Genomic DNA, 23104 nt, shown 5'->3' on the forward strand with positions numbered 1-23104 from the left:
TCATGTGCATAACCCTCCCTTTTTAGGCGGAATACTGCACTCTCACCGGATACGGTACTGGCTTGTGCACGACCCCCTTCCATAGGCGGAATGCTGCACTCTCACTGATGTGCTATGATGTACTTATGTACTATGTTACTATGCTGCACTCTAGGCGGTATGCTGCACTCTCATTGGATTCGCTGCCGGCCTTGGGTATGCCTCCTTCCCTCAGGCAGCATACATACACCCCTCTGTCTGTAGTTGTTTTTTCGCAGGTAAGTTGCTGGCCATGTGCATGTATCCCATACATGGCGGGGTGCTTGCACTCTCGCTGGACCGTTGTCGGCCATATGCATGACCCCTCTTCCGTGGGCGGTGTACGCACTCTCGCTGGATTCGCTGCCAGCCATGGGCATGCCTTCCTTCCTTCCTCAGGTGTCATACACACATTCTCACTGACTGTGTTTGTCTCTCACCAGTACGTTGCTGGCCATGTGTATGACTCCCATACATGGCGGGGTGCTCGCACTCTCCCTGGATGAGATGCTGGCCATGTGCATTACCCTCCCTTTTTTCTGGGCGGCATGCTACACTCTCACCGGATACGTTGCTGGCCATGAACATGACCCTCTAACATGGGTGGAACGCTTGCACTCCCATTGGATACGGTGCTGGCCTTGTGCGTGACCACCCCTCATTCCATGGGCAGATTTTGGCACGCTCATGAGATTCACGACTGTCCTTGTATGGCTGTGCTGGACTTGTACATGTCCCCCTTCATTGGCAGAGTACTTGCACTCTCGCTAAGTTCAGTGTTGGGTGTATTATTGCACACTCGCTTAATGCCGGTTGGAGGGTGTTATGCCGGCCTCTGTCTTGACTACCATTATCTCGCCGTCTCTGTTTGGCTCCCACTCGGTACAGATCACTCCGATGTGGCTTCTACCCCGCCAGACTTCAGAGGCTGTTCCTTCACTGTCCTCCCCTTCTGGGGAGAGCATGGTTATTCATGTGGATGGTTCCGGTGTTTCCCTTTGGCCTCGTACTGTCTCCCTTGTTCACACTGGCTGTATTAGCTGTGCCGATTTACCGAGTCTACCGCGTTTCTGTCCTCCCGCTAAGAGCAGATTGCGTGGTCCATTCTAAGTCAATGGTCCTACTGTAGACTTACCTTCTCGGTAACTTGGGGGGGGGGGGGGGGGACACACTACCTTTCGGTCCAGATTGTCCTTTGATCTCCCACACCGGGACTGTAGAACATGGCTACATCAGCATGGACTTGTCCTGGCATCTGGCGGATGCTGGGCGGACCCTTTGGTTCCTTTCCGTCTGTCCTTCTGCTCCCCCACTCGGGTGAATAGGGACAACGTTGCTCGGGGGCCGACGGGACTAGTTTTGTCGACCCTTCTGCCCGTGTTACTGGTCTGCGCCTGATCACATTGGGTTTTCGCCCGCTTGCCAGGCGACTCCAGCGGGTTCGCTACTGTCCGCTCCTGGCTGTGTTTCGTCCAGGATCTGTCGTAAGATTTATGTTTTTTTTGTCTGGGGTTCTGTGGGAAGCTGTGCATTCCCCACTCTGACTTTTCTCTCCCCATGGTTCTGTCTTTTTTTCCAGTCCGGCCTGGGACTGGGATTCCTTTTCTTGAGGTGTCAAGTGTCGGCGCTGTTCTTCCTCTTCCAGCGTTCCCCGGCCCTCTGGGCCTGTCAAGACCTTCTTATTCGAAGTGGCTCTTTTGTTCCTCTGTACTGTCCTTCGGTACCGCCCTGGGAACTACATACTGAGCTCTCGGCGCTCCAATCTTGTCCTTGGAGCCGTTACAGAAGTTCTCTCTACCCCGGCTGTCCTGTACGGTTGTGTTTCCGTATCAGTCGTGTCTCTGACGGGTGCCTGAATGGCCCCCTTTTTTTGTTCGAGCCTTCTGTCTTTCCCAGGACAGGGCTGTTCTACATCCCGTTTCTTCCTTTCTTCTGAAGGTGGTGTTTGCCTTTCGCTTCAACACGTCACCGATTTGGACGTTGTTTGGGCCTGGCCGTTTTTACTGGGAGATCTCCGACTCTTGCCGACGTTCAGTCTCTTGGGTTTCCTGGAGGCCCGCGCTTAGGGTTAACGGACTCCAGGGTGGTTTTTCCTCCGCGTTATCAGATTGGCTATTGCTGAGGTTACCGCACCGAGGGCAGGATTCTGCCTTGCAGTCACCGAGAGCGATCGGTGCCTCCTGGGCCGGAGGCATTGGGCTCCGGCCATGCATTTGGGCAAGGCAGCCACAGGTCTTCCTTGCACGCCTTACCGAGTTCTACAGGGTGCATACTCTGGCTTTGGCAGATGCTGCCTTGGCCCGCCTGGGTCTGCAGGCGGCGGTTCCTTGATGCCTTCGGGTGCTTCGCCTTGGAGCTGTGGTCCCTCCCCTTTTGGACTGCTTTTGAACGTCCCAAGGTCTTCTGTGTCCCCCAAGGAAACTGGGCGAGAAAACAAGATTTTTGTATAACTTACCAGTAAAATCTCTTTCTCGCTCTTTCCTTGGGGGACACAGCACCCACCCATTCATTGTTTTTCTCTACACGGTTTCCGAGTTTTTTGTTACCCGTTGGGTAGTTGGCTTGTTGGTTCCTTGTTGGACTTTGCCTTTTCTCACTACTTGGACACGCAACTGGCAGTCTCTCTCTCCAGGCTGAGGGTATAGCTGTGGAGGAGGGGCTTAACAGTTTTCACTTAGTGTCACGCCTCCTATGGAGATGAGCTATACCCAAGGTCTTCTGTGTCCCCCAAGGAAAGAGCGAGAAAGAGATTTTACTGGTAAGTTATACAAAAATCTCGTTTTCAGCTGTTCAGCGTCAGTTAAACACGGATGCAACACGGACAGCAAAAAACTGACACACAGATCCTTCACGGATACATCACTGACCACCTGCTCATGGATTTGAGCACGGACACAGACATGTAATGCACTTTAGGAAAGCAGCCATATTTTTCTTATCCTGGACAATCCCTTTAAGGCTCCATTCACACGTCCGTGGTGTGTTGCGGACCCACAAATTGCGGATCCACAACACACCCGCCCGGCACCCCTATAGAAATGCCCATTCTTGTCCGCAAACTGCGAACAAGAATAGGACATGTTCTATCTTTTGCGGAGCTGCGGACCTGAAGATCAGGGCTGCGCTCCGCAAATGCGGATGCTGACAACACACTGTGCTGTCCACATCCATTCCATCACCATAGAAAATGAATGGGTCAGCACCCGTTCCTTAAAATTGCGGAACGGATGCGGACCCATTTGCGGACGTGTGAATGGAGCCTAAACATTTATGCATACAAACAATATATGCGCACCGGCCGTTTGTTCACCGTATCACAGATGCGGACCTATTTACTTGAATGGGTCCGCAATCTAGAAGATATGGTGCGGAGGCATGGAGCGGAAGGCCATGGAAGCAGTACGGAGTGCTTCTGTGGCATTTTGGTCCGTGCCTTTGCAACGCAAAAAAAAATTTAAAATAATAATATAATAGAACATGCTTTTTTTTTTGCGGTGTGGACAGATCGCAGACCCATTCAGGTTGAATGGGTCTGCATCCACCAGTGCAGGCCACATCGACGGTGCTCGTGCTCACGGTGTTCAATGCACAGCAGGGGCGGGACACGTTTGTGTGCATGAGCCCTAAGCGTTTCTACAAAGACAGTCACTGAAAGTGGCCTTACGTTCAGAAATAGACACTTAAAGGGAACCTGTCACCGGGATTTTGTGTATAGAGCTGAGGACATGGGCTGCTAGATTGCCGCTAGCACATCCGCAATACCCAGTCCCCATAGCTCTGTGTGCTTTTATTGTGTAAAAAAAACGATTTGATACATATGCAAATTAACCTGAGATGTGTCCCTGAGGTGAGTCACGTACAGGACTCAAATCAGGTTAATTTGCATATGTATCAAATCGTTGTTTTTTTTTACACAATAAAAGCACAGAGAGCTATGAGGACTGGGTATTGCGGATGTACTAGCGGACATCTAGCAACCCATGTCCTCAGCTCTATACACAAAATTCCGGTGACAGGTTCCCTTTAAATGTATAAATGACAAGTTTTACTGAGTGTTTTCCCACAAAGCTATACCAATCTGCTCAGCTCCTGCTGCTCTATAACATGCTGTCTGCAGACTGCGCTGCATTTCACAGAGACAAGTTTCTTTAAAACTGCACAATGTTGTATAGAAAATGAAGTGGCATTGTTACCCCAATTAAACCAATCTATGTGAATCTACACGGATCCCAGATACTAAAACAAATGACAATTAGCTATTGTATAACTAGTCTGAGACCTAGGAGTCATCTCTTACCTTATCAGTTCCTGGTTCATTTAGCCTCTGCTGCTCTACACAAACATGACAGACTTTAGCCATTAATTCAAAAGGATGGATGAAAAGGCGAGAACTGAGGAGGAAGGTAAAGATGTATGTTCTCTGAGGGGGAAAACAACAGAATGTTAACAGATACAGAAATCTTAGCAAACGCCAGAGTCTACAGTACATGTAAATATCTACTGGAAAGATGGCCCTACACCATAGACAGCAGTCGGCTGAATGCTATTTCTTCTAACCCTCCATACACATAATGCTCTGCTGAAAGGGAAAGTCAGCCTCGGAGAGAAACTTCTGGAATCAGCTTATCTCCTGTGAGAACAAAGGACTGGGCATGTTGAAATCAAACATGCTCTAGGCTTCTATATCCTGAATAGGACCTTGAGCGGAGTTAGGACACCTCCATACACATTAGATGGTCAGTCGTGGTGACAATCTTCTGACGCTGGGTTCACATCTGAGCATACCGAAGGAGCGTTCTGTATGCGCGATTTTATCGGGCGTGTACAGACTAGGGTTGGGCGATATACCGGTATCACGATATACCGCGGTATTAAAAAACCGGCGATATGGCGATATCGCTGTTTCCAAAATACCGCGGTATTTTGTGACGTCATCAAAGCGGTCAGCTCACATTGTGCGCTGACCGCTTCTAAACGTGCGCCCGCCCGCCGCTGCACCTTGCATAGCGCTGCCGCTGAGTAACATTACTTCCTCTCGCTCCTGGCCTGGCTCCTTCTTGCTCCGCCTCCCTTAGTCAAGTCTCCACCCACCATCTGACATCATCACCGTCGTCACCCACCGGCTCTATTGTATATGTGGAGATGGCGAATCGATCCCCTGTGTGAGTACTGGTGTCTCTGGAGAGACTTTTCCTGCAGCTGCCTCACTAGTGTGTGCTCTGGTGACGAAATTATAAACTTACTACTTCCCGCAGCGGCCGGCCCCGGCTCTCCCTCCTCCTTGCTCCCATATTCAAATCTCTGCCCACCGGCATCTGATGTCAGAATCAGAGCACACAAGCGAGGCAGCCGCGGGAAAGGTATATCGCAAAGTATTACTGCATGTATGGTGGCCTGTGGCCACAAGACCTTATTATAACGCCTCCTTGTGGCCCCCCCATACAGTGTAACGCCTCCTTGTGGCCCCCCCCATACAGTGTAACGCCTCCTTGTGGCCCCCCCATACAGTGTAACGCCTCCTTGTGGCCCCCCCATACAGTGTAACGCCTCCTTGTGGCCCCCCCATACAGTGTAACGCCTCCTTGTGGCCCCCCATACAGTGTAACGCCTCCTTGTGGCCCCCCCATACAGTGTAACGCCTTCTTGTGGCTGCCCCCATACAGTGTAACGCCTCCTTGTGGCTGCCCCCATACAGTGTAACGCCTCCTTGTGGCTGCCCCCATACAGTGTAACGCCTCCTTGTGGCTGCCCCCATACAGTGTAACGCCTCCTTGTGGCCCCCCCCATACAGTGTAACGCCTCCTTGTGGCCCCCCCATACAGTGTAACGCCTACTTGTGGCTGCCCCCATACAGTATAACGTCTACTTGTGGCCCCCCATACAGTATAACGTCTACTTGTGGCCCCCCATACAGTATAACGTCTACTTGTGGCCCCCCATACAGTATAACGTCTCCTTGTGGCTGTCCCCATACAGTATAACGTCTCCTTGTGGCTGTCCCCATACAGTATAACGTCTCCTTGTGGCTGTCCCCATACAGTATAACGTCTCCTTGTGGCTGTCCCCATACAGTATAACGTCTCCTTGTGGCTGTCCCCATACAGTATAACGTCTCCTTGTGGCTGTCCCCATACAGTATAACGTCTCCTTGTGGCCCCCCCCATACAGTATAACGTCTCCTTGTGCTTTTTTCTCTTTTAAACGGGTATTTATTGCGATATATATCGTTATCGCGATAAATTTTTTTAATATCGTTATCGTCTGAATATTTTTGATATCGTCCAACCCTAGTACAGACGCGGCTCCGGCAACTAGCAAACGCCCATTGTCGCGCGTTCCCGTAAGTCTATGTACGGGAATGCGCGACCATACGCCCCAAAGAAGCTCCTGTACTTCTTGGGGCGTAGGGCGTTTTACAGCGAGTTCGTACGCGCTGTAAAACGCTCAGATGAGAACCATGCCCATAGGGGATCATTGGTTCTTGCCTGTTGAGCGTTTTACAGCGCGTCGGAACGCGCTGTAAAACGCTCAGGTGTGAACCCAGCCTAAGGCGACTTTCACACTTGTGTTTTGTGCAGATCCATCATGGACGGATCCGTTCAGATAATACAACCGTCTGCATCCGTTCAGAACGGATCCGTTTATATTATGTCTTCTATAGCCAAGACGGATCCGTCTTGAACACCGTTGAAAGTCAATGGGGGACGGATCAGTTTTCTATTGTGCCAGATTGTGTCATAGAAAACAGATCCGTCCCCATTGACTTACCTTGTGTGCCAGGGCGGATCCGTTTGGCTCAGTTTCATCAGAAAAGCAGTGTTTTGGCATCCCCCTCCAGAGCGGAATGGAGACTGAACGGAGGCAAACTGATGCATTTTGAGGAGATCCTTTTCCATTCAGAATGCATTAGGGCAAAAACTGATCCGTTTTGGACCGCTTGTGAGAGCCCTGAACGGATCTCACAAACGGAAAACCAAAACGCGAGTGTGAAAGTAGCCTTAGTCGTATGGCCACCTACATTCTACTATAAGAAACTTTTCTACTTGTGACTCCCTTTGTATTGGTTGAGCTGGTTATTCCTTGTACAGAGTTCTACCACAACTGAATGGAAATTATTGATTTATAGCTTTATGCGATTTATTGAAAGAAAAAGCCATACAAAGCCAATAACTGCTTGTGTCTGCCAGCCCAAGTGTTACAGAGATAAGCTATCTTCATGTTTCCTGTGCTGAGAACGTTTCCTATGTCTGCATCCAAAGTGTGAAATTGCATGCTTGACAACAGATTTATTTTCGGCCTCCTTCAACTTACATCCGGATAGTAATCAACGCTGGGCACCAAGTGCTGGATGAGGGCTTCAAGGGATCCAGACAGCAAGTTGTTATCTTGGTAGTACAGGTCCGAACAACTCTCTTCTTTGGACGGATACAAGTTCCGGTTGAAAGTACCACTGTCAAACATGGCTACCAAACCTGGAGTTTGCGGCATTCGTTCCTGTAAACAAAGAAGAAAAATACATAAATGTATGGCCACTACAAGCCCTCTCACATTTGCTTCATCAGATCTTCTCTGGAGAGTTCATGTAAGTTTACTCAGAATTTCTGAAGAAACACAAAAGGACACAACAGCTTGAGGCAATGAAAAAATGGAAAAAAAATAACTCACCGAGGTGCATTAGCATCTACTTGTTCTCAATTCTAAAGGAACAGATGCAGCATCCTACCCCCTTTATGAGGCTGTTCTCTAAAAGAAGCTCGGTTTGGATGGTGGACAATACCCCAAAGCAGACATCTGAGCGAAGTAACAGCCTGCAGCTAAGTACTTTCCTTCCATCTGTATGGCATATCTCTCAACAAAGGAGGTCACAATGAGCGCTTGGTGGGGGGAGACTACTAAGTTATTAGCCGGATTCCTGGGGACAAAATGCACCACTCACACACTTCAAGCTTCTGGCCGCAAACAACAGACTTATTCAGATCTACTCAAGAACGACACGCCTCAGCGAGCAAACAATCCGAAAGATCCAAAGTCCGCGACACACCACTCGTGACCCGTATTATTCTCTCCTACAAACTAATATTTGCATTAAAGTAAGAGGAAGGCTTATGGTCATTTATAAAAAACGGGAAGTTGTGTTCCACATCTGCTCAGCTGTGGGATGGGGCCTGAATAAGACACGAGCCTCAGCTTACCGTGATATAAGGAGCCCAACTGTTTTACAGCCAGATAGATTCAGGGCCAAGTATGAAATGAGACATTCTTCCCGAGATTAGACAGCTGGGGAATGGGGACAAGGCGGTCTGACTGGTCATTAGAAGTGCAGAAGAGCAAAGGGACAAATACATGTTTCCTATGTGAGATCCTTCTCGCCAGAATAATCCTCCTGGGTAAGCCAGGTCTAAACATCAGACCCAATAACCTCAGCATAAATGTCTGAGCCCTGTATCAGAATAGAAAATAAAAACCAAGAAGGATTTCTAATGTACACCATGAGAACAAAGGGGTTGAGTGTTCAAATTCAATATGCCCCTTCCTTCCCAACATCATGTCGGGAAGGAGAGTCAGGAGGCCCAAAAAATTATATATATCTTAAGAGATTAAAAAAAATAGTGATAGCTGCGGGGCTGGCCAGCTCTTCCATGGACTTCAGCCAGCCACAATTGCGTGACTATGAAGCTCTGGTGTCAGTAAGTATATGTCTCATGCGCAGACAGAAATGTCATCTCTGCTCAGAGCGCTTTGAAGTCAGCGCAGTATCTCATGGACCACGTATGAAGACTGCATTTGCCTGCGAGGGGAATTTACATAAAGCTTCGTTCACGGTAATAGAATAGGAGCCGCTTGCTGGCGCTTCGCTCTATTATAGGAAGACTGGCAACGTCTACAGATTAGTAGCTTTCAAATCAAACCAACCTACAGTGTCCAGGTTAAGTGCAGCATCTACCCAATTGTCTCGTTCTAGTGAAATACTAGCAATGAATGAGGTACATTAAAAAGCTGAAAACTACAAAACAACATCCAAAAGGTTCCCATCACCGTTACGTTTTCTGTTCTGACCAGTCAGAAGATCAGAAAACAAACAAAAAAAACGGATCCTTTATTTTGAGCAGCCGTTGTACTCATTTTGCATCCGTTTTAGCCATTTCCATCTGAGATCCGTTATTTTAGACGGGAGGAAAAGTCCTCCACAAAAGGAACTTATTCTGGTTTGTTTTCTGTTCTTCTGGTGGATCATGATGTGCATTCCCATTCCTTCTCCACAAGCTGACGGCAGAGACAGGAGCGATTGCTACACACTTCCTTCAGAGGAGCACACAGCACGTGCACAAGCTAAGTCAATATACAAATCAGCCATTACTAGATCATTGTGAAATATGTAAATATGTGTGAGCCATGGGGAGCGCTGGCAAACAAGGAAATGAATGGAAATGCCCGACACTCCAAGAAGGGCAGGGGTGGTCATCTCCACAGTAACCAGCAATGAGGAAGTACCCACAGCAGTGCTCATCATACTACCATCATTTGGTCATATCATTTTTCTGGGGGCTATTAGACCCCCCTGATGTCATGAGTAAGGTTAGGTTTTCCATCTCGCACTCTTTTCCAGTGATGGTGTCTGAGGTATCTGGAAGCTTTAAAATCTTCCAAACCACATTTCTCATATATCCATACGATGGCTGGGTGCCCACAATTACTACAACAGTGACCCTGAGCCTCTGTTCCAGGGAATCAGTGGTCACACATTTGGAGATGGCTGGACTCTGCTATACTACCTCCGTCGAGCCCATAGAGCAGCAGTGCACGTGCATTACAATTTACTACTGCTCCATTTAAACTCCCTGAAACAGGGGCTCTGGACCACTGTTCCGTTAATGGTGAGTGATCACACATTTATGGAGAGGAAATAATCCATCAGCTTTCATAGCAATGACAATCCTGGAGCATATTCTCTTAGAACTCTGTGATGTGCCAGCCCTCTATTATAATTCCTAGAAATGTATATGAATACCAGGTGGAATAACAGGAATGACCCAACACAGAATTCGGAGAAAAGATGCTCTTATTGCACTGGGATGTCAGGAGAGGTGGCAGCTCCCAATGCTTCTGAACATGCTCTACCAGTTATGGAAGTTGGAATCAGAACAGTACGTATGATCCAAATTGTGGATGATTTCACAAGACAGGCGAGCACACCTCCATAGACACTACTGGATAGTTCCTTGTAGGCTCACGTGGGAAGAACAGGGTGTACAAAGAAACGCTGAGATCGCTTACTTCAGCAGAAACAGTTTGCTCTCCACCTCCATGTCTAGACAGGACGAGAAAGATTGTGACAGCACTCAGAACTAGACTCTGGCTGACAAAACACTGAGAACGGTATAACTAAATATGAGGATGGGCGGAAATAGACGCAGAGAAAGCCTGGAGAGCGAATCAAGATCATAACTGCCGTGTGCCACCGCACATCAATAAGAATACACTCTACACTATTGGGGACATTTATACAGGACTGGCTTAGTTTCTCAAAGCAACCAATCGGATCCTACTTTTCATTTTGGGAAATGAAAGGATCAAATCTGATTGGTTGCTATGGGCAACTAAACCGGTTTTCCCTTCGCACCGGTTTTGATAATTCCCTCCTAATATCTTCTGTGCTGCGGTGGAATATCCAGCAGGCTATACGGGGAGCCTGTTCTTGCACATACGCTGGCTGTCTGCGGGACAAAAAACCTTTGCATGCAATGGTTTTATCTATCTGAAAGCCGAAAAGTGGCTGGATGACTGCCGTAACCTATTATAGTCAATGGGGATCTGGTGGTGAACTGGAGAATCCAGCCTGCTGGATCTAGTGCTGCAGATGTGAACATAGCCTTACAGAAGCCACACTACTGACTAAAGGGCAACTACAAAGGCAGGATTCAAGTAGTGAACTCATTGCTATACTTCATAATAAATCCATGCCCAAACGCCTGCATTCATCTCAAGTGGCCATCAAGACAGTTCGGCCTCTTTCAGACGGGCGTCCCGGATTCGCTCCCCGTAGGCACGCAATTTCAGTCAGTTTTGTCTGCCATTGAGTTCCAATGTTCAGTTTTTGCCGTGTGAGTGCAATGCGTTTTGCACGCGCGCGTGAGAAAAAAAACTGACTGTGGTACCCAGACCATAACCCGGATTTCTTCACTGAAGTTCAGACTTGGGTTAGGTGTTCTATTCATTTTATTAATAATAGCATTCCTTATACAGAATGCTTACTAAAGTAAAATGTGCCTTGAGGGGTTAAATAAATAAAAATTAACTCACCTCATCCACTTGTTTGCGCTGCCGGCTTAGTCTTCTTTCAGGACCTGCAAAAGGACCTTTGATGACGTAATCGCGCTCACCACGTGGTGACGTCAGCGCAGGTCCTGCTGAATGAAGATAGAAGGATCAATTACGTCAAAGGTCCTGAAAGAAGACTATGCCGGCTGCGCGAACAAGAGGATGAGGGGAGTTATTTTTTATTTTATTTTTTTTAACCCCTCAATCCACATTTTAGTAAGCATTCTGTATTAAAAATGCTATTTTCCCTTATAACCATGTTATAAGGGAAAATAATACAGTGAATACACTTTAATGGGGTCCGGGGTTGCTTTCATCCCCTAGCAACCATGCGTGAAAAATCGCACCGCATTTGCACTTGCTTGCGGATGCTTGCAATTTTCACACAGACCCATTCATTTCTATGGCGCCTGCGTGGCGTGAAAAAAGCAGAATATAGAACATGCTGCGATTTTCACGCAACGCACAAGTAATGCGTGAAAATCACCACTCATCTGCACAGCCCCATTGAAGTGAATGTGTCCGGACTTGCAGGTAGCCGCCGCATGCTCGGTCTAAAAAAAACGCTCCCTCCTCCACTTGATTGACAGGGCCAGTGAGCGCTCTCCTCCTTTCGCTGGCCCTGTCTGCAGCTTAAATCCTGCGCCGATGACATCAGCCCTACACCAGGAAGAGAAGACTTTAAAGCACAGCCAGAGGTAAGAGGAGTATATATGGACTCTGCGTACATTAGCAATTATATTAAGTCCAATACTGAAAATTGCTGTTGGGGGGGTGAAAGAAGCCCTTTAAGCACAGAAAAGTGAGCAACTAAAGCCATACGTTCAGGGAAATAATGAGAGCAAGTGGCAAGGGCCTCAATTTTCATCTTCTCCTGTGTAGACGCAAAAAACAACATTGGTCCCTCGCAGACTATTAAGAAATATAAAATGACTCAAAAGTCGCAATTTACTCCAAGATAAAGAAAAAAACATAATGATAAATCAGGGCCACTGTCTCAGGGCAGTGTAAATATCACCAGCTACTGGAAGAAGCCATGTGTTGGCCACTGCACCGTGACCACCTGGTTAGCAGCACATGCATACTTGTGGTATTTTACACCCAAACTCCGCTCAGCCTGGAAAAATAACCTCCAAAAATAACTACAAAAAGCAGACGTGTTACATGTGACACAATAATGCGGACCTGGGAATGACTCTAGTATCTGACACACTTACCGGACATACATCGTCACCCCTCCTTGGACGCAAAAAGGCATACACTGTACTAAATAAAGAGTCCCGTTCAGGTTTGAAAAGTGCATTGAAAGAAGCTAAAAGGTTAGAACTGACATCACTCACTTCTAGGATTCATACAGGTCAGATTACAGCGAATGGTCAGATCCCAGGAAGATTTTTTATTTATTTATTTTTTATATCTGAAGGGTTTCCCAGGTTCTAAGACTACTCTCCCACTACCTCAAATGTGATAGCATAAAAAAAAATACTTATCACTTGAAGGGGTTAACTGGGGATAGGTCATCAATATCAGATCAGTGGGTGTATGACTCCCGATCAGCTGATAGAAGAGGCCGCTGACTCGCCTAATGCTGTGGTCTCTTAAGCTAGGTCATGTGACTGATGAACGTGACGTCACTGGCCTACGCGCTCATGGAGCGCCATAACCTCTTCAAACTGCTGATGGATGGGGGTCTTGGAGTCAGATCCCTAGATAACCCCTTTAATCCTTCGGCTAGTGCTGCTGCGGTCTTCACCTCCAGTCTCTCCCACTTTACAGGCTGCATCAGTGAAGAAGCTGTAAATGACATGTGACCACTGCAGTAGGGTCGTTTCGATACCAAAATTTTGATTCGGTTTAGATACCATAAAAAAGTATTGCGATACTTGATACCATGCGGAAAAAATAAAAACACCCAAAAAAAGCTGCGTGCATTCCGCATTTTATGGAACATCCAGCTCATAATCAAACAGTCCGATCCTATTTTTTGGAGGGGACAAAGTGACTAATAGAGGCAGGGTGCTGGCTATGCGATTCTGCCGCCTCCTGTATTTGTATTAGAAGTTAACTTACAATGGTGGCGCAGTGTGCCCGCCCCTCTCTTTTTATTGACAGCGCAGCACAGGGGGGGGGGGGGGGGGGGGGGGGGGAAGAGTCTGCTTCCTTCTCCCCTGTGCTGCTGAGGGAACTTGGAGCGCGCTGAGAGCAGCGCGCTCATGTTCTGTAATACTAGACTGCGCAGCCCAGTATTGAAGAAAAAAAAAATGGAAATCCCGGTATCGTATCGAAACCGGTACAAAAGTATTGATTGGGTATCGAAATTTCGATACCTGAAAGAACCCTACATTGTAGCAGTTTTGTGTCATATATTGCTGAGACCAGTGACTGGCTGCAACAGTCACATGCCATGAACTGCTATGTCACCAATGCAGCTGGTGGACAGAAACTGGAGGTAGGGACTAGGAACTGGAACTACACCATTAGAAATGGGATTAAATAAGACCCGTGCCCTCTACTGACATGTCTATTTCAGCAACTACTTTCTTCCTCCTTTTAATAACAATTCTGGAGCATCCATCACTATGATGTGCCATTCCTTTATTATACCTGCTAGAAGTTATGAATTAATAACTAACAGTCTACAATAAAAGGTCCAGCTGGGCGTTACCAGTTGGGGTGTGTGCACAGTCTGACACTATCCTAACAGTTTTGCCAGTGTCAGACTGTGCACACCCCCAACTGTCATCACCCTTCTGGGACTTCTAGCAGGAATAATAAAGGAATGGCACATCATAATAGGCACTCCAGTTATAATTACAAGGGGAATGCAAGTGGTTACAGGAGAGGTGACGGCCTGTGTGCCAGTATCATTACGCTCAGCACTATGGAGAAGCGAGCTCGCTATAAAAAGCCAGATCCTGATTCCATTGTGATGACTGGATGTGGACCTAATGAAAGCTAGAGCTTCTACTCCTAGTAAGGTGAAGGGAGGTGCTGCTGGAGCTTCTCCCAACATACAGCGAAGGCCAAGAGTCCTCTTGGGGCCTTTCAAACGTAAACCTCTGAAGTTAGATCACTCCAAAGCCATCTACCATAAGCTTTTCACAGAGGAGATACAAAGCAGACTGGCCCGGGCCCAGTGCGTGCAGAGACGGACACACAGATGGGTCATCAAACATTCATGTCCCTATTCTACACTAGCTGTTAGTAGAGGGGATGAACAGCTTCTGATCATACGCACCATCGGCTGCACATAGCCACATACATCCCTTACACAAGCAGCGCCCCTCACAATGTGAAATAGACGGTATAAGGGTGCACTCATGACCGTATTTTCGGTCTGCATCCAATCTGCATTTTTGGTGGATTGCGAGAGGACAGATTCATTTCTAGGGGGCTGCATAAAATGTAGACAGCACACGGATGTCATCCATATGCGGCCGAGCTGCAAATGAACATGTCCTATTCTTGTCTGTTTCGCAAGAATAGACATGTTGCCTGCAAAAAGTGCGGGATGCACACGGACAGCATCCATATCTCCTCAAGAACAAAAGGATGGGGGCGCTATAGGCATGATCATGTGTAACCTCCGAAATCAGCATTTTGTTATATCTCCATGAAGTCACCCATCACAGGATGAGACTCCACCAGCAGCCCATATGCAGCTTATAGGATGTAGAATATTACAGGATTTGCTCCCGATTAAGTCTGCATTGGATTAGTATCAGGGGTCACAACGTATCCAACAGGAGCGGCAGTGAATTAATCCTCTCCAAGAGGAGCGCGAGCAGGGATCCCACCAGAGTATGTATGGTTTCTCTTCTCCACAAGGATGCAATTGTTCTATACCCTGTAATTGTCAGGAAACGGGTGTCTGGTATATTATAGACCTGGCATGCTGTGGATCTCCTCGCCCACAGAAGAGCTGAGCCCTACTTTACAAAGCTTCATGCTGGTTTGCCCTTTAGTAAATTATCCATTCTCCTTATTCAAAACCATGCATTGAATAATTGCAAGAATCAAAGCGCTCTACACTACCACTCCACTAGTCACCACTGGGTGGCACTGTCCCAGTGTACTCCTTCCAAACTGTGCCACCAACCATCTCCATTCTTCCACTGACCCACAATGGGAGTTTTGAAGCTTGTCTGGTCAGACTAACGAGACAAAATAGCATTGGAGGAGTAACCTGAAAACGCAGTGTAATCTGCCAGCAGCATGTTATAGAGCAGGAGAAGCTCAAAAGATTGATCTATAGTCTTATGGGAAAAGATTCAGTATAACCTGTCATTTATACATTTAAATTCCTGCTTATTCTGGGCTTTGAACTGAAGAAGACGGTCCTATCAGTGACTGACAGCTCTCTCTGTATACACAGCCATAGAGGGAAGGCTGTCAGTCACTGATAGGACCGTCTCCTTGTCTTCAGTCAGTGACTGACAGCTATCTCTGTATACACAGTCATAGAGGGGAGGCTGTCAGTCACTGATAGGACCATCTCCTTGTCTGCAGTCAGTGACTGACAGCTATCTCTGTATACACAGTCATAGAGGGAAGGCTGTCAGTCACTGATAGGACCGTCTCCTTGTCTTCAGTCAGTGACTGACAGCTATCTCTGTATACACAGCCATAGAGGGAAGGCTGTCAGTCACTGATAGGACCGTCTCCTTGTCTTCAGTCAGTGACTGACAGCTATCTCTGTATACACAGCCAGAGAGGGAAGGCTGTCAGTCACTGATAGGACCTCCTCCTTGTCTTCAGTCAGTGACTGACAGCTCTCTCTGTATACGCAGTCATAGAGGGAAGGCTGTCAGTCACTGATAGGACCTCCTCCTTGTCTTCAGTCAGTGACTGACAGCTATCTCTGTATACACAGTCATAGAGGGGAGACTGTCAGTCACTGATAGGACCTCCTCCTTGTCTTCAGTCAGTGACTGACAGCTATCTCTGTATACGCAGTCATAGAGGGAAGGCTGTCAGTCACTGATAGGACCGTCTCCTTGTCTTCAGTCAGTGACTGACAGCTATCTCTGTATACACAGTCATAGAGGGAAGGCTGTCAGTCACTGATAGGACCGTCTCCTTGTCTTCAGTCAGTGACTGACAGCTATCTCTGTATACACAGTCATAGAGGGAAGGCTGTCATCACTGATAGGACCGTCTCCTTGTCTTCAGTCAGTGACTGACAGCTATCTCTGTATACACAGTCATAGAGGGAAGGCTGTCAGTCACTGATAGGACCGTCTCCTTGTCTTCAGTCAGTGATTGACAGCTATCTCTGTATACACAGTCATAGAGGGAAGGCTGTCAGTCACTGATAGGACCTCCTCCTTGTCTTCAGTCAGTGACTGACAGCTATCTCTGTATACACAGCCATAGAGGGAAGGCTGTCAGTCACTGATAGGACCTCCTCCTTGTCTTCAGAAAAGGAGTGACAGCTATCTCTGTATACACAGTCATAGAGGGAAGGCTGTCAGTCACTGATAGGACCGTCTCCTTGTCTTCAGTCAGTGATGGCTCTCTCTGCATACACAGTCATAGAGGGAAGGCTGTCAGTCACTGATAGGACCTCCTCCTTGTCTTCAGTCAGTGACTGACAGCTATCTCTGTATACACAGTCATAGAGGGAAGGCTGTCAGTCACTGATAGGACCGCCTCCTTGTCTTCAGTCAGTGATTGACAGCTATCTGTGTATACACAGCCATAGAGGGAAGGCTGTCAGTCACTGATAGGACCGTCTCCTTGTCTTCAGTCAGTGACTGACAGCTATCTCTGTATACACAGCCATAGAGGGAAGGCTGTCAGTCACTGATAGGACCGCCTCCTTGTCTTCAGTCAGTGACTGACAGCTATCTCTGTATACACAGCCATAGAGGGAAGGCTGTCAGTCACTGATAGGACCGCCTCCTTGTCTTCAGTCAGTGACTGACAGCTATCTCTGTATACACAGCCATAGAGGGAAGGCTGTCAGTCACTGATAGGACCGCCTCCTTGTCTTCAGTCAGTGATTGACAGCTATCTGTGTATACACAGCCATAGAGGGAAGGCTGTCAGTCCCTGATAGGACCGCCTCCTTGTCTTCAGTCAGTGACTGACAGCTATCTCTGTATACACAGTCATAGAGGGAAGGCTGTCAGTCACTGATAGGACCGTCTCCTTGTCTTCAGTCAGTGATTGACAGCTATCTCTGTATACACAGTCATAGAGGGAAGGCTGTCAGTCACTGATAGTCACTGACTGAAGACAAGGAGACGGTCCTATCAGTGACTGACAGCCTTCCCTCTATGACTGTGTATACAGAGAGAGCTGTCAGTCACTGACTGAAGACAAGGAGACGGTCCTGACAGCTCTCTCTGTATACACAGTCATAGAGGGAAGGCTGTCAGTCACTGATAGGACCGTCTCCTTGTCTTCAGTCAGTGATTGACAGCTCTCTCTGTATACACAGTCATAGAGGGAAGGCTGTCAGTCACTGATAGGACCTCCTCCTTGTCTTCAGTCAGTGACTGACATCTATCTCTGTATACACAGTCATAGAGGGAAGGCTGTCAGTCACTGATAGGACCGTCTCCTTGTCTTCAGTCAGTGATTGACAGCTCTCTCTGTATACACAGCCATAGAGGGAAGGCTGTCAGTCACTGATAGGACCACCTCCCTGACTTCAAAGCCCAGAATGAGCAGGAATTGAAGTGTATAAATTACAGGTTAGGGTCCATTCACAAGTCCGTGGTGTATTGCAGATCCGCAATACACCCAGTCAGCACCCCCCATAGAACTGCCTATTCTTGTCCGCAATTGCGGACAAGAATAGGACATATTCTAATTTTTTGCAGGGCCGAAGCCCGGAAGCTCGGGGCCGCATTCCGGAAATGCGGAGAGCACATAGTGTGCTCTCCGCATCTCTTCCGGCCCCATAGAGAATGAATGGGTCCGCACCCGTTCCCAATATTGCGGAACGGATGCGGACCTGTGAATGGACCCTAAACTGAATCTTTTCCTATAAAACTATACATCAATCTGCTCAGCTCTTCCTGCTCTATAACATGCCGCCTTCAGTTCAGATTCCATGTTAAACCTGACAGGTTCTATTAAACGTTTAGGATCCACCTCTGGTCTTCACTGAACACATCCAGAGACTGCCCTGTGTCTGTCTACAAGTCTACAGACATATTAGATTAACGTTGGCCAAACCAACTTCAGCAGGACCTCCAGATGACAGCTATCCAAAAGGTCCATGGTCAACTTAAAGGGAACCTGTCACCTCCCAAAACCATCTCAAGCCGCCAGCAGTACCTGAGAGTAGTCAGCAGTGTGTTTCTGACAATCGTTTTCTTCCTGAAGGCAGATGAAACAAAAGCTCTGAAAACATTCTTTTATCCCCTGCCCGCACACTTCTCCTCACATGCTTCAAGTCAAGGTAACCGCGTCCCCTTCACTGTAACCGACAGCGCTTATGCCCGACAGCCGGCTGTCAGTCACAGCGAAGGGGACGCGGTTACCATCACTTGAAGCAAGGAGGCCGCTGCCTCCGTGACTTCAAGCCTGACTAGAGAAGAGCACCGGCAGGCGACTAAAGATCGTTTTTGCAGCTTTTACTTCATCTGCCTGCAGGAAGAAAATGATTGTTACAAACATGCTGCTGGCGGCTTGGTATGTTTTTGGGAGGTGACAGGTTCTCTTTAACGCTGAAGATAAGTCACAAAAAACATCTAAGGGTACCGCCACACTAGCATTAAAGTTTTCCGGTATTGAGTTCCGTCACAGTGGCTCAATACCGGAAGAAAAAATAAAAATAAAAAAAGGGAAGAGCAGGACAGCCTTTAATATAACTGCCTATTCTTGTCCGCAAAGCGCGGACAAGAATAGGACATGTTTTTTTTTGCGGGGCCACGGAACAGAGCAACGGATGCGGAAAGCACACAGAGTGATGTCCGCATCTTTTGCGGCCCCATTGAAGTGAATGGGTTCGCATCAAAGCGGCAAAAACTGCGGCTCGGATGCGGACCAAAAACGGCTGTGTGCATGAGGCCTTATCCTGATGCATTCTGAATGGAGAGCAATCCGTTCAGTATGCATCAGGATGTCTTCAGTTCAGTCCCTCTTACGGTATTTGACTGGAGAAAATACTGCAGCATGATGTACTATTTTCTCCGTCCAAAATTCCGGAACACTTGCCGGAATGCCAGATCCAGCATTATTTTCCATTGAAATGCATTAATTCCCGATCCGGCACCAAGTTTTCCGGCAAAACGGATCCAGTTTTCCGGTCTGCATGCAAGTGTAAAAGTAGCCTAAGGCCAGCTTTACTACATCAGATTCTCCAGCTTCGAAAAACACCTTCATCTTCTACTATTTTGATGGCTTTTAAAAAGTCCCCAAATGCTAATTTATCTGCAATTATCAGGAGAGCTTCTAATCGGTGCTCATCCTGAGGGGATCCAAGCTTTAATGGAGATTTGGAAGAGACCTCTTGTTTGTGGAGAAACACAATTGCCAAAGCTCATTCTCCTTGTCTGAAAGAATCCAGCCCGGACCTTCTTGTGTAAAGTCCTCTCACCCACACCATGACACAAGCCATTCATTAGCTCCACAAAGATCAAGCAGGGGTTTCCATGTATTCATTCATCTGTGCTGAAGACATAATGCAAATACAAAAGCTAATAAGAAGCCAAAGGACGGAGACTGAGTCACCGGCTGTCCTCATTTTTCATTGAACGCAAGAATAAATACTGGCCAGAGATCATACATTACTTTTAGAAGATCTGTGAAGAGTAAGGCTGGGCACAGATGTCACAAGTCAGGGCTACCACCCTCCAATAACAATGGGACCTGCTAACTATGAGGTCATTGAATCCCAGAAGATCCTTTGTGGTGGGCTTCTGGATGGATTTTGAGACACTAAATTGGTCTCCAAAATCAACTTGTTTCCATGCTGGATTTTGGAGGCAGATTACATCTGATTTTTGGCATCGCTGATGACTTTTTTCTTCTCAATGATTATATTGCCACAATAAAACTCTTCGATGGGGTGACATGCTGCTTCTTGAAGTTTCCTTCAAGTAAAAATATGTGCCGTATGAATGACACCAGGTATGCCCTTTGAAAACGATAGGAAGCTTTTTTTGGTGCCCAATACGAGCATTCTGCACGCCAAAATATGCTTCAACTTTAGCCAAGTGATCACCGTCTCGCCAGACATGCGTGGTACCATTTGTGGTCTGGCAGATGCTTCTCCCCCACCTCAGTTTAAAGGAGTATTCTTACCACAACCATCCACACCAACCCGCACTGTGCCTTTGCCTTTAGCCAAAAATGTTTTGCCACATCCTTTAGGCATCTGTTGTGCTCTACTTAGCGCCACAACCCCTCGGTGACCAGATACTGGAGAATCACCTTCAGAATACACACTGTAAGGGTCCATTCACACGTCCGTAGTGCATTGCGGATCAGCAAATTGCACCCGGCCCTGCACCCCCCATAGAAATGCCTATTCTTGTCCGCAATTGTGGACAAGAATAGGACATACACTATTTTTTTCCTGGAGCTGCGGACCAGAAGATGGGGACCGCGCTTCGGAAATGCGGATGCGGAGCTCTCCGCAACTATTCAGTCCCCATAGAGAACAAATGGGTCTGCACCCGTTCCACAGAATTGCGGAACGGGTGCGGACAACACTTGCGGACGTGTGAATGGAACCTAACTGGCAAAAGACAGTTTACTTTTTCGACTGGTACGTGCCATTAATCTGTAAGTTTATAGCTATACATTTTGGAACTGAATACCGTACATATTCCCTAATGCCCCATGCACACAACCGTAATTTTGGTCTCCATTTTTTGCAGATCGGATGCGGACAGTTTCACTTCAATGGGGCCACAAAAAAAATTTAGACAGCACACTGTATGTTCTCCGCATCGTATGTCTGTTCTGCCGTCCTGCGAAAAAGGATAGAATATGTCCTATTCTTGTCCTTTTTTAGGACAAGAAAAGGCATTTTTAACATAGGGCGGAACAGGTAAATGCGGAGGACACACGGCTGGTATCAGTCATATGGATACGGTCGTGTACATGTACTCATATTTACTACTGGTCATGGTGGGAACGGTTCCACCAATACACTGGGAAGTGTCTCCAGACCCTAACATATGAATGAAGAGGATGCTCAGGTTTTAACATAGTAAAGGCAGTGGAGGAAGTGGTATTGTATAGACGTGGAGACTAACACCTCAGTCATCCTCTTCTGTTCCCCATGACTAGAAGAAAGTGTCCTAGTAGGAAGGAGCGGTGGCATTCAGGACCCAGTGTACCATAAACAAACCAGTAATACTTCCACATCATCTCCATTAATAGAGCAGATTACAGTCACTGCAGCATCCCCATGACATGATGTCATCCCAACTATACCCCCATAGCATCTGCACACAGCACCTATCTGCACACCCCTCACGAGCCATACCTGAGAATCTGACTGACGCGGAGCACAATCACTGTGGTAACGCGGCGTCCATGCAGGGGGCTCCGATTACTTATCCTGAGGTGAAAGCGCGGGAATTCCCTCAGAGCTGCCGGGCTAGCTCCATGCACGGAGCGCTGTGTACAGACTGCCTGTCCCTAGCAATGTGCACTTGTTTCTTTGCTTTCAAAGTTCACTCCTCCTGCTTCTCCTCCCTCACACGTCAGGGCTGAGGACTCCATATTCCCTTCTACTCCACACATCTCCTCCCATCACAAACGCCCCCTGCTTCCCAGACATTGTGATCACTGGCCGGCCACCCAGACAGCTGCAGGGAAGCCCCCCTCCTCCATCATTCCAGTTGTAGCCTGAGGGCCACTGGGGAGACAGGCTGATGACTGCAGAGAACTGGGGACGCTGGGGGGGAATGAGCATTCCTGCACAGGGGACTGAGGACCTCCAGTTTATTGTAATAGTACATGAACACGAGAAGTGTGCGCTGCCGGTAATATGGAGCACAAAATAAAAAGGAAATTCCCATTGACATCAATGGCTATGTGACTGAAACGCAGTGGATTTCCGTGCGGCAGATCCGCAGCGTTGTACTGTACCAGCAAAGTGGGCGAGATCTTAAGGAATCTCATCCACGAAAAACGCAGCATAAACTGACCCGTGGTAGGGATTTGAAATCTGCAGCGTGTCAATTTATGCTGCCGATTTGTACCGTTGCAAAGCAAAAGACGCAACAAACCCCCACGTAAGCAATGCAGATTTTTACTGCAGTCATAGGGGGTATTTACGCATATTTTTTCGCCAGCTTTTGGTGTAAAAATAGTCTCAAGTCCACTTTTTTGACCGACCATTCGACAATATTAAGTTTCGAAATGTTTTCGGGACAGGACAAGGGCAGAGAAGGGGAGAATTTACTAAGGCTGAGTTCACACTAGTTATTTGGTTAGTTATTTTCATTAGTTAGGGCTCATGCACACAAGCGTTTTTTTTCTTCCGTGCCCGTTCTGTTTTCAGCCCGTATGCGGAACTATTTACTTCAGTGGGGCCGCAAAAAAAAACAGAAATGACTCTGTGTTTCCGTAGGTCTGCATGGCCGTTCCGCAAAAAAATAGAACTTGTCCTATTAGGGGCCGGCACTTCCGTTCCACAAAATGCGGAATGCACACGGCCGGTATCCGTGTTTTGTAGATTCGTAATTTGCGGACTGTAAAACAACCAATGGTCGTGTTCATGAGCCCTTATTGTGAGCCAAAACCCAGAGCGAAGCCTACACAGAGAAAAAGTATAACGGAAAGATTTCCTTCT

The 23104-nt window shown here is 47.5% G+C and overlaps 1 protein-coding gene across 2 annotated transcripts in view; it reads right to left on the reverse strand.

Moving 5' to 3' along the window:
- Window positions 1-22002, reverse strand: part of RASGEF1B (RasGEF domain family member 1B) — a 54762-nt gene extending 32760 nt beyond the window's left edge. Inside the window, exons 1-3 of one of the 2 annotated variants that reach the window (XM_040417936.1) lie at window positions 21791-22000; window positions 7330-7512; window positions 4316-4438 (exon numbers count right to left, since the gene is read on the reverse strand). In XM_040417936.1, coding sequence (XP_040273870.1) covers window positions 4316-4438; window positions 7330-7506 — 300 coding nt within the window. In that variant the 5' untranslated portion in view covers window positions 7507-7512; window positions 21791-22000. Of the gene's footprint in view, window positions 1-4315; window positions 4439-7329; window positions 7513-21790 lie in introns of both variants that reach the window. The other variant, XM_040417935.1, reaches the window with a different exon arrangement.
- Between the last annotated feature and the right edge of the window lie 1102 nt (window positions 22003-23104).

The sequence above is a fragment of the Bufo bufo genome, chromosome 2, assembly GCF_905171765.1.
Source record: "Bufo bufo chromosome 2, aBufBuf1.1, whole genome shotgun sequence".
In the NCBI taxonomy this organism is placed as follows: Eukaryota; Metazoa; Chordata; class Amphibia; order Anura; family Bufonidae; genus Bufo; species Bufo bufo.